The following is a 12043-nucleotide window of genomic DNA, read 5'->3' on the forward strand; positions in this document are numbered from 1 at the left end:
GCTGGCAGGGTGACCTTGGGCAAGTCCCCTAAACCCTTCATGATTACCCAGAAGCACTAGGCTATTAGCTCTGAATTTTCGTATTTTGAGTTTTCCTTTCCTTATTGTGGTGTTTTGTTTTCTATTTTCATGAACCCTTAAAAAAAAAATCTTACCATTCTGTGATTGTCTACCACCTGCTAAATAAACACTGTCCTGGCAGCTTTCATTATTTCATACTCATTTAGCTCTAACTTCAATCTTGAAAGGTACATGTTATTCTTACTTTATATTATAAAGTGTGCTTAAAGTCATACAACTCACCAGGAATACGGACGGTTACTGGTTTTCTCCTCCTGGCACAGAGGAGTTGGTCAATAAAGACTTGATGGCTAACTGAATGAATGGACGCATGAATGAAGAAACAGAGTTGTAGACTCCTTTCTAAACCCATAAAGCTTTCATTGCAGAAGACTCCTTCTATGCTTCCCTTTCTAACTTATCTCAGAATCCTTTTTTGAAAATTAGGCATACCTCAAGACTCAGAAATGACCAAGATATATTCCATCTGCATGTGAAAGTGTCACAGCCATTGTGTCTTGCCCTGCTCCAACTCCCATGATTTGGTAACTAAAGGGTTACACCTAGCTCAGCAGGATCTCTCTCCCAAGGCTAGGGAAAGTTGGGATGAGTTGGTGTTGAATATATAGGGTATCACTCCTGGGAGGAAGCATCTTAACATCCTGCAACTTCAGTTTCCTTATCTGCACAGAATTAGAGTGTTGGCCTAGACCAGACTGCTAAGGACTCCTCCAGTTCCAATATTCTATCATTCTATGAGAAGAGGAGACGTGGAAAGCCCTCATGTAGAAAGTCAAGTTCACAGCAATGCCAACAGCAAGTGACAGATAATGACTACTGCCTTAAACCCAACTTTAGCAGTGACTCTCAAATTTAGCTAAACATCTGAATCACTTGGAGCACTATTAAAACCACTGATTCTTGCTTCATCACGTTTGCCTGGGAGAGGGGTTTGTTTTGTTTTGTTTTAAAGAATCTGCATTTGTATGAGGCTCCCAGAGTACTTCTAAAGGTTACTTTTGGTTACCAACCACTGCTCTTGATTGGTGGTTGGGAAGGAAGGTATATCACTGAATCTGAATGGATTGCTATTGCTAGGCAGCCCCTTTTCTCTCTGGCAAGAGGGACTACTCCCACCCCAACCTACTTTCACTCCCTGTGCAAAGGCTACCTGATTTCAGAGGTGTCCTTGACGTGTTGGTCCATTCCTCTGATGCCTGCTGGTGAATCGTGCCATATTCTAAACTGTCCTGAGAAATTGCATCTGAATTCAAAGAAGAGGTGCAGAGTAGCTGGAAGAGAGAGACCAGAGTGGCACAGCCCAGCAGCAATCTTTGGAAGAGCTGATCAAAACTGCTGGGCTCCTCGTTCATCACATGGGATGAAGGAACGGCACGCCATATTGGTCAGGAGAAAGCACACACTAGGAAGAAAACTAAAAATACTGGCATTGGTGATTTGAAAGGTGGTACTTAAAGGCACCAACCTTAATAATGACTGGAACCCAAATACTGTTTTTTTTTTAACTAAGGCATCTTCATTGTTCTCGAACTTGACATTTTTAAGATTCACTCTTCTTTGTGTTTTTAACAGGGTTTGACAATGACATTTCCTCCAGCCCAGGAAATCAAATGTCCATTAACTTGCATAATTAATATTTTAAAATGAACCTTGAAGATTTTTTTGAATCACAATATTAATTAAGACTTTCTTTTTCTGCCCCCTCTCTCTTTTCCACACAGACTCCTGCACAGAGAAAATGGGTCATGGAATAAGACAGACAAACATGGGTCATCATTGTGGACTAGCTGTGAGATCTTGGGCAAACTACTTCATCTCTGTAAATCTCAGCTCCTTTTCCAGGTATTATACAATGGAGTTAGGAATGGTACCTACCTCATAGGTTTGTGATAAGGATTAAGCAAGGTAGTGCAGGTACAGTGCTTTGCATAATGCATGTACAGAATAAAACAATAATAAATAGTCATTTTTAAAAATGTTGACCTGTAGCCACTTTAGGGGAGTGTCACTGGTCATGTCAATAAATTGGTCATGACCAGTGACACTCCCCTAAAGTGTCATTGGTCAATAAATTCATTAGTGAAAAAAATATTTCAGTGTCTTCTGAATATATACAAATAAGATGGAAGGAGGGAAATTGCAAATTTCATTTCTGTATGTTACATATACATTTCATGTTATATTTACATTTATACACGTCTAAAATGTGTACTTGCTAATACAGATTTGGGAAGTCAAGAAGTTATGGTACAATGTGCTAATGGTCTTATTAGCACAGTCAAAAATGTGATAAATGTCCTGTCCATTAAACTTGCTGGTGTCTGGCAGTCTTGACTCTGTACCCGCTGCTGCAACTATTGTTTTTGATCTATCTAAGTATACTTGCCCCTCTACTCCTCGTATCCTTTGGTTCTTTCGAGTCTGACAGAATGCTTCAGTTATATTCCATCTTGTTGTGGTGGTAAGAACACAGAACTGGATGAGATAAAGCCAAAAGACCTACAATGCTACACCCTTAAATTTGGCTACTTGTAGGTTATAAATGGTCAATGTTATCTTTTATTAAAGGATTCACTTTAGAAATAAAAATTCCAGGAGAGAATAGGATAGCACATGCTATCCCACTGAACAACCTGGTACAGGTATAAGATGAAGTAAGTGATCCTCTGGGGAGCATTTGAGGAAACTCCCTGGTGGTCTTGAATTTTGGCCTTGTTTGGAGATACCAGAAAAACCTGGAGATGCTATTTAATTTGGAGAAGCAATTTTAAAAATAAAGAATAGAAAGAAAGATAAAAGTTTTAGAGACAGGAAGTCCAAGAATTTTTTTTAAGTATTTTCATGAACAACCTAAGATGCAGGACCAAATTGAGGAATTATTTCATAGGATAACCTATCATCAGGCAGAAAGTAACCAGGCTTCTGAGGCAGTGGAGTGTTGCTACAAGACTGCAGATGGAGAAACACAGACAGAAGCTTTCCAGGGTGCCCAGAATGATGTATCCCTGACAATGGCCAAACACATCAGCACAAAACCTCAAAGAATCTGGCCAGGATGGAAGGAGACTAGCAGTGGGCACATAGGATTTGACTGGTTGATTGGTACCTCATGGCGTAACATACAGGTACCTGCCTACAGTTCCTTAAGTCACAGAACATGAGCAAACCTGAAGTTTATAGGAAACATTCAACAAACACATATACGTTTTTGTGACTTCCATTTATAAGACATTTCTGTAACCGTACATCGTGAAACAAACAAACAAAAAACACCCAAATGAACAGAAGATGCCAAAAAAAATACAAGCATTTGGTGACTGAGGGTGCTACTATCACGACCTGAATATTACTCAAGCTGAACCCTAAAAATCAGCAACTTCAACCAAAAAGGCAGCTCTGCCCATAGAGGGCATGGAGTCACTACTTTGAGTTCAAATCCTGACTTTATAACTTCTTAGCTGTGCACCTGTGAAAAGGTACTAAACCTCTCCTTAGTCTCCACATCTGTACAGTGGGGTATGTATCCCTACCTCATTTGAGGACTGAATAAACAATAATGCATATGGTAGCACTTTGTAGACTGAAAGAGAGCTACATTTCTGTAGTAGAGCAATTTACCCATCTCAAAGAGCTGGGCTCTCTGTGTAAGCAAGAAGCAAATACCTGAGGTGTCACATGCATGCCTTCCCGTTGAGGGCTCTCTCTGGGGGGTGCTGCGCCTATAAATGATGTGGGGTTTGTTTTGTTCCTCTTCATCTTCTTGTTCATCCATGGACTGTAGTGGTTCAATAAAATAATCCCCATCATAAGACCGGAATGTGCCCAGCTGCAAATGAAGAGAGATAGGAGGTTGATTTAACATAACTCAGTCATTGGGAGGAAGAAAAACAAAAGAACATTTTCAAGTAAAGATGGTGTCATTTTACCCAAATTCTTTTTCAGAAGGGTTGTTTCAACTGAAAATGCTGCAACATATGTGGAGAAGTGGTTTATTTTCACTCTCTGTCATATCAGTACATTTTCTAAAAATTATTTATTATTTACTATTCTTATTATTTTAGATATACGGTCTCGCCCTCTCACTCAGCCTTGAACTCCTGGGCTCAAGCGATCCCCCTCAGCCTCCTGAGTAGCTGGGATTATAGGATGCCATCATGCCCAGCTAAATTTTTTACTTTTTGTAGAGATGGCGGTCTCAATATGTTGCCCAGGCTGGTCTTGAACTCCTGGCTCAGCCTTCCAAAGTGTCATATCAGTAACTGATTCTTGGTTTGACTCCAGTTGATTGTACCTGCTATCCAAATCTGTCTCTAAGAAATACTTCCTTAGGGCTCAAGTTCCAATCATTACTACAGGCTGTTGAAAGAGTCTTGGAAACTTAAAGAGCCTGGAAACTTAGGGACAAGTATGCATTGCAGCAGGAAAAGCTGTCCTATTGAAGTCTTCCCATTGATTCAAATTCAAGAAGCATATTTGGGCCACAATGCATTCAAGGTGGTACCACCTGTAATGCTGGCACATGATCCTCTCACCAGCCCTTTCCTTTGCAAAATAGGGGAGTGATGTCTTGCAAGGCTTTGAAGCCAGATTGCTCTAGGTTCCAGTTTCAGCACCACCACCTACCCATTCACCTTGGGCAAGTTCCTTAACCACTCTGAGCTTAAGCTTCCTTGTTTGTCAGCTGGGGATAGATACTTAATGTAACGAGTTACTGTGCAGATTAAAGGAGATAATGATAATTAAGTGCTTAGCAAAATGCCTGACACCTTGCAAAGACTTAGGACTCATGAACGGTTTTTGGTGTTGCCAGCGTTAGCCTCTAACCATTAGGATAAAATTTGCTCTTCCTAATCATTCTAAGCACCTTGCAAGTCACTTTTGCTCCTTTTCACCCCACATATCCAGTTTTTGCAAATGATAAATGATACCTCAAGATTGAACTACCCAAACTAAAAATTACAAGAACGCTGAAAAATTCCCTATGCCACGTTGCTGAGTGGTATTTAAGAGGAGAAATCAAGCTCCTCTCTTCTCTTCCACTTTCCCATTTCCCATGCTGGAAAAAAAATCTGATGCCTTGCATCCTTCCATTGACACAGGAAAAATGACTCCCTGAACATCAGCAACTGCATCCGCATCAGCATCATCCAGGAGCTTATTAGAAATTCAAATAATTGTGCTCCACCACAAATCTGATCTATTGCATCAAAATCTTTAGGGGCAGGGTCCAAGAATTGAAATGTTAATGAGCTCCCAGGGTATTCTTATGCATGATAAAGTATGAGCAGCACTAGGCTAAGCCATTGGTTCCCCAAAACAGCTAGCTTCAAAATTGCCTGGGAAGATTTTTTGTTTTTGTTTTCCAATTAGATTTGGCGCATTACCCACTACTCACAGATTCAGAATTTCTAGGGATGGATCTAGAATGTTTTTTGTTTTAAAAGCTCTCCACATGATTTATGAGCCCCTGGTTTAAGAAAAGGGCAGCTCAGGTGTGGTCAGACTAAGAGAGAGAGTAGCTAGTTGCCAGAGAAGTGATTTAATAAATTTACTTTCTGCCTGTTTTCAATACACAACTCTGGTGTTCTCCCAGCACAAATTAGAGCGCATATCATAACATGTGAAACCCATCAGAGACACGAGTCCTGGGAAAGAGCCAGGGAGCTCAGCTGGTGACGATTTGCCACCTTTGATTGGTAAATGGGAAAACCAAGACACAGAAGGAGGAAGTGATTGGGCCCAAGTTCCCCTTCGATGGTACAGAAGCAGCTGGACAGTGCTAGTGCTGTCTAACCTGACTTTAGTCCTGTGCCTTTTTAGAAAAGAACCCTGAAATTCTCTTCAGGAGAACAGGATCAGTCTCTGGTCTATGGTTAAGTGCCAAGGATCAGAAAGACCCAGTTGAAATCCCAACCCTGCCACTTATGAGCTGTGAGACCTTGGGCAAGTCTCTGGCTCTCAAAGTCTCAGATTTTTTTTTCTCTTGTCAGTAAAATGCGTTGTTTTGAGGATTGGGTTATTGGAGGATTTGGATGAGATAATACATATGTAAACTATTTATAATAGCCAGGCAGACGATAATAAGAGCTCAATAAATCGTATCAATATGATGCCAAAATTAATCGTGCTGTTGATTCACAAAGGTGGGCCTAAGAGTTATCTTTTCTTGGTTAAGGTGACTATTTATTCAAACATGTATACTAAGTATACATACGTAGTACATACTAAGTACATACTAAGCACAACATACAAAGCTCCAATATAGAAGAAAAATGAGTTGATGCTGACCCTGTTGCCAAGGAGAAATGGATAAAACATGTGTACCAAGAACCTTGATGTAAGGGAGAACATACTAAGCATCATAAGAGAGACTCTCAGAAGTGTCTATGAAGGTGGAGGGGGAGAGATGACATCAACTTGGGGAACTATGAAAAGGTCTTCTGGGAAAGAAGAGATATAAATCATATACACCTCCAAAGAAGGGTAGGATTTGAGTATGTGAAGATGAGTGAGAAGACCAAGTAAATTCAAAGGCACAAAGGCAATGAAGACTAGGATTGAGAGTGGGGTGCAGAGAAAGCAGTGTAAATAGTCTGACTGCACCGTAAATAGTCTCAAATGCCAAATGGAGTTAGCGATCGAGGAGAAAGACTGGAGAAGAAGCCCAGTGTAATATTTCTTAGACATCAGTCCTAAGGAGAGAGGGGGAGAAAAGTGAAGGGATATAGATTTAGGGTAGAGATGTTCAGGAGAGGTGAGCGACCCATCTCAGATGAAATTCAGAAAAACTGACAAGTGACTAGGGGTGGCAGGATGGCACGGCCCACTCCAAAATCTGGTAGACTCCCAAGAGTTTCCTGGAAGACTCCTAGGCGAAGAACTAGCAACATCATGACGCCACTGCTACATATGTGGTAAGGGTAAGTCTTGGGAGGAGATAACTTCCAGAAGGAAGACAGAGGGGCAGGGGTTTTGGAGCTAGATTAATGACTGAAGATACAAAGAGCCAGAGCGCATATCCTTAAGATGTATGAGGGCCCTTTTCCCCAAAAGAGGCAGACTGCGAATTAAACGCAATATAAATGAGGTTATTACAGTACAGGTAGTCGTTTCTGAAGCCCCAGTCCTCAGTTCCCAAAGAAACCACGTGCCCATTACCACCTAAAACTGCCAATGAAAATGAAGGTGCTGCGCAGTAAAATATTTATACAACTGCTGGGGCCACTCGGCTTCAGCGGGTGTGGAGGCGGGGAGAGAGGAGGAGTAAAGACTGTTTACAAACGACGTACACACGCAGTCCTATCCCTACGGTCCTGGAATTGGGGGTTACTATCTTGGAATCTGGGGGCACTCCAGGCTCTGGGCTCAGACGGCTGACTTCTGCCTATCCGAGCCTTAACCTTTCAAAGACGGGAAGGATTCCGGAGCTCTTGCCCTAAGTCCTGGGGCAGCGATGACTCACCGCAGCACCCCCTCCCACTTCGCCAAGCTGCCGTCTCCGCCCACCCCCAAACAATCTCGACAGCGCATTTCGGGAGCCACGGCTCCGGGCGCTCTGCTGGGGGCTAAAGGGGTTTATCCCTTTCCTTGAATCCCAGCAGGCTAGAACTACCCCCTCCCAGGCTTCAGGCTTGCCATGCTCCCCACCCGATCCTTCCAATGCGAGGCAGAGAAGGAAGGATGCGCTTGGGAACTCTGAGAGCCGCGAACGACAGCGCACTGATGGAGCAGCCCAGTGTCCGGGGGTGAGTATCCAAGGCCCCACTTAGAAAAGGGAGGGAGGGGCTGTGGGTGCTTCGGGAAGAGTAAAGGCATCACCGGGCACACTGCCTACGACCCCATTGCGCGTACAGCGCCATGCGCTGGGAGAGACTGACCCGGGTAAGTTTCTGCGTCACACGCGCGTGGCAGAAACGCACGTCGCTTAGGAAAGTCAAGGACCACCCTTGCTCGGGCCAGAACCGTACAGCAGCGACTCCTCAAATGTCGGGAAGTCGGGGGCAGATGCCTTGTAAGATCCACTGGTGGGCACGTGCAGGGGTCGGCAGAGAGTCGGGGAACCAACGTGGATTCCCTGCTAAATGCGTATTTGGAAGCGCAAGAAGGCGGTCTCCCCGCCCTGCCTCAGTCCCTAGGGAAACGTGCGCCGCAGGCTCCCTCTCTCCACTCCCTGGAACCCCTAAGTAGTAGAAACCCCAGAGGAACCGAAATCACGTCCGGACAGCCTCTCCAGGCTGTCTCCCACTATCCTGTTTCTCCCGGCCACCCCACCAGTAGGGTGCAGAGTTGGACTGCGCTGCACCCCCCACTCTCGGTTCCACCCCAATTCAAAGCGTCCGGGGTAGGCTCCGCCTTCTCCTCCGCCCCCAGAGCCCTCGGCCCACCCTTCCGTTCTTGGGACGGGACCTGCTCCCTGTCAATCCAGTTCAGCCTCAGGGTTCCTGGCGCGTGAATAAAGGCCCTGAGAGAAAGCGGGGACTCTAGATTACGCACCGCCCTCCACAACACACACGCAAGGAACTCCCAGTGCCTTGGGCAGCGGATCCTCAGCCCCACATCCCCGATGCAAGGCGCACCAATGAGGAGTCTGGTCCGCCCTGCGCTCAGCTGCTCGGCTCCCGGGTGGCCAAGTTTGCTGCAGGGAACCGCAACTCCAGCAACTTTCTCCGAGTTTGGAAACTGACTTCCAGGCCGCCTCGCAGCGTTGGGCAATGCGCCGCTGAACCGAGTCCAAACTCCAGAAAGCTCTGAAACATCCAGAAGCCCCTGGGGGCGGGTGTGTGCGCTCCACGGCAGTGTACGCGCACGCACAGAGCTAGCTACCCAAACCCTACGAGTTTCTAGCTGATATTTAACGCCGGAGAGGAGGGGAGCCTCGCCACAGTGAGGGTCTCTAGGCTTAGAGGGCAATTAAGTCTTCCAGAGGCGGGCGAGGAGGCGGAAGGGGAGAGGAGGTGGCGCGCGCCCACTTACCATTCCCGAGCAGAGGCTGATGACGGCCGTGTGCTCGGACTTGGTATTGACATAGCCTTTGTAGAAACAGTGCTTGAGTTCCGCTTCCTCTTCGGAATAAAACTTGGTCTGGTTCACCCCGGGCGTCCCGAGGAGGGTGACAGTGAACAGTGGAGCGATAAATCCGGCATTGGCGGTGAGATTAAATAGAAACTGCTGGCCGAAGGCGGAGAGGCGGTAATGCGCCTGGGAGGAGGTAGAGGAGGAAGAGGAGGAGGCGAAGGCAGGCCAGGGGTCAGTAGCAGAGTTAATGCTCCGTCGCCTTCTTTTGAAGTGGACGTTCGTGGGAAAGGGTTCTCCGAGAGCGTTCACTCGGATGGGAGACACGATTTCGTATTCACTCAGGGTCTCTAATAATTTCACTGCGGAGAGAAGCAGAGGTATATGAACCAATAATTCATTTTTCCTCAAGCTTTAATTTAAAACGAAGGTGGGGACTTTGTTCTGACTTATTTTCCAGCCCATTCGAGCCAATCCCTTCACCCTTAATCAGCGGACAAATATTTGCTAAGCACCTACTATGTGCCAGTAACAGGACCTGTGCTAGGTGCTGAGGATACACTATTCCGAGCCAGACAATTAACAAGTCAAAATATATATGATTTAAGATATTGATAAATAACCTGAATAAAATAAAACATGACGCTATCTGGTGCCCCCAATTATTAAATTACTTTAGTTTGCAGCGTGGGAGTGGGGATGGGGGATATATCCGGCTAACAGCAAGGTGGGGGGGGGTTGCCTAAATTCGTTTCCACAGTGTCCCTCCCTAGCAATTGATTGGGGATGACCCAAAGAAGGGAGAGGCTGCAAAGCGGGAGATAATTCTTTCTAGGAAAAGGAGAGAGGCCTCCGCTGTGGGGTGCCTCTGCCCGGGAGCGAGGACCGGGAGGCGGCGTCGGGGCCAGCGGGGTCCCGGGGGCCGGAGCCTGGTTACCTTGCCTCGGGTGCAGCCTGTCCTTGCGCACGGCCGCCGCGGCGTCTGGGATCCCCATCTCGGCCAGGTCCCGCACCAGGAGCGTTAGCAGTGTGGCCCAGGATACAAACTGCATGGTGCTTCCCACCCCTCCCTCCGCTGCCCCCACCCCCCTCCCTCCTGCCCTCCTTGGCTGCGGCGGCGACGCGAGGCAGCGGCCGTGGAGAGCGCGCGGAGCCCGGCGCCCGCCGCCAACTTTTGACTTTAGGAGTCGCTGAGGTCTCGCTGCGAGGGTCCCGTCTGCGCTCGGCTGAGCAACGCCGCCGCCTGCCGAGAGCTGAGCCGCTCGGGCCGCAGGAGGAGCCGGAGGAGCAGGAGGAGGAGGAGGACTGGGGCTCGGCTGCTTGGCCGCATAATGCCCAGCGAACGGGCAGGAGAAGGCGAGGAACTTGCGCTCCGAGGCGCGCCAGGCGCCCTGTGCTGGCCGGGATAGCTGAGCGGCTTCTTGAATGGGGGGCTGGGGGGGCGGAGGCGGGGGGGCCGCGGGTCCACAGCCTCTCAAATGCCCCCGGTGCACGCCTCCAAGAGGAGGAGAGGGGAGGAGAAAGCGAGACGAACGGGGACCGCCTCCTTCCAGACCATGTCCCCTCCTCGGCCGGCCCGTGCGGGACTCTCAGCCGGAGGCCCTGCCGGCTGCAAGAGGCGGAGGCCAGAGGCGTCACCAGCGCCGGGGCAGCTGGTCGTGGTCCTCGCCACCTCGCTGAAGTGGGGTTTTCTGAGATTCCCTGCCCCGGGGAGGGAAAGCAGGGAAAGTTCTCTCCCTTTCCTGGCGCGCGTGCAGCCACTTCCCCTCTCGTCTTTTTCCTCTTCTCTCCTCTCTCTCCTCCCTACCGAGTCTCTTTTTTCTCCTCCCCCTTGTGTCCCTGTTGCTGTGCCTCTCAGCCTCTGTCCCCTCTCCTCATTTTTCCCTGTGATGTCCGTCTTCTCCCCGCCCCACCGTGTCCCTCTCTGTTTCTCACATTTCTCCTTTTCCTTTCCTTTCTCTCCCGTCCCTATCTCTTGCCACCAGTCCCATTCTTTTGGTTTCTTACAAGTGAAAGTGGCCCAGCGCAGGAGCGCCTTCCCTTCCTACAGTTTTTCACTCGGGAGGAGATTTGGCACCTGAGCTCCGCTCTCGATTTAATCGCCCCAAGTCAAGAGTTTTAGAAATGGGGTTATTAATCCTGCAGCTCGGAGTGAGTTTCGAATACGTGGTCTCTTGAAAATTTCGCAAAATGTTTAAGCTGTGCTTTCCACCAACCTCTGTCACCATTCGTGGAGGGTCCATAGCATTCTCTAGGTCCCTGGCCCAAAAAAAGGTTAAGAAGGCGTTTTGGCAACGAGAAGGGGCGGGGACTCTGGCGCTCCTTACTACCCGGGGGTTTAGAGATGGGAGGGGAAGGGGGGATGGAGTGTAAAGTTGTAGATCCCTGTGGGAAGCACCAGTCCCTGGAGGGATTTCTCAATCACTTCCGCTTGCTTTCAGCCTGAGAGATGCTTGGAAAGACTGAAAGCAGACGCTTCAAGCTACACCTTCGTGTGTGTATGTGTGTGTGTGTGGTTCAGTGGCGTTTTTTCTTTAACCAGCCCTCAGGAAGATAGAAAGTGTTAATTTCAAGATAAAAGACATGACAATATCGGTAAAAATATATAAATATATGACTAATAAATATATATTTGCCCAAGTATCCTATAACCGGGGTTGAGGTTCTGTTGCGTGGTAGGTTAGCACTCAGGACTAGAAATACCAAAGATAGCCAACACTAGGAACCAAATCACAATATGCTAGCAATGTCAACTGTTCTTGAGATAGTAATACAAATATTTCTTCTGGTGAAGGGTAAAAATGACTTGGCAAGACGAATTTGCTAAATAATTGTTAACCCAAATTGATGATGTTACCATCGTCTTATTACTAGAATTTCATAATGGGTATGTAAAATGTAAGAATGGAAAAATAACACCTGTGTTGTGCACAATTAGAGATTTTTAGAG

The 12043-nt window shown here is 47.1% G+C and overlaps 1 protein-coding gene across 2 annotated transcripts in view; it reads right to left on the reverse strand.

The window, feature by feature from the left end:
- Positions 1 to 10482, reverse strand: part of ADAMTS9 (ADAM metallopeptidase with thrombospondin type 1 motif, 9) — a 185666-nt gene extending 175184 nt beyond the window's left edge. For both annotated transcript variants that reach the window (XM_011980349.1, XM_011980348.1), the window contains exons 1-3: positions 10031 to 10482; positions 9055 to 9455; positions 3745 to 3907 (exon numbers count right to left, since the gene is read on the reverse strand). In XM_011980349.1, coding sequence (XP_011835739.1) covers positions 3745 to 3907; positions 9055 to 9455; positions 10031 to 10145 — 679 coding nt within the window. In that variant the 5' untranslated portion in view covers positions 10146 to 10482. The remainder of the gene's footprint in view (positions 1 to 3744; positions 3908 to 9054; positions 9456 to 10030) is intronic.
- Between the last annotated feature and the right edge of the window lie 1561 nt (positions 10483 to 12043).

Source organism: Mandrillus leucophaeus, unplaced genomic scaffold (assembly GCF_000951045.1).
Source record: "Mandrillus leucophaeus isolate KB7577 unplaced genomic scaffold, Mleu.le_1.0 Scaffold210, whole genome shotgun sequence".
In the NCBI taxonomy this organism is placed as follows: domain Eukaryota; kingdom Metazoa; phylum Chordata; class Mammalia; order Primates; family Cercopithecidae; genus Mandrillus; species Mandrillus leucophaeus.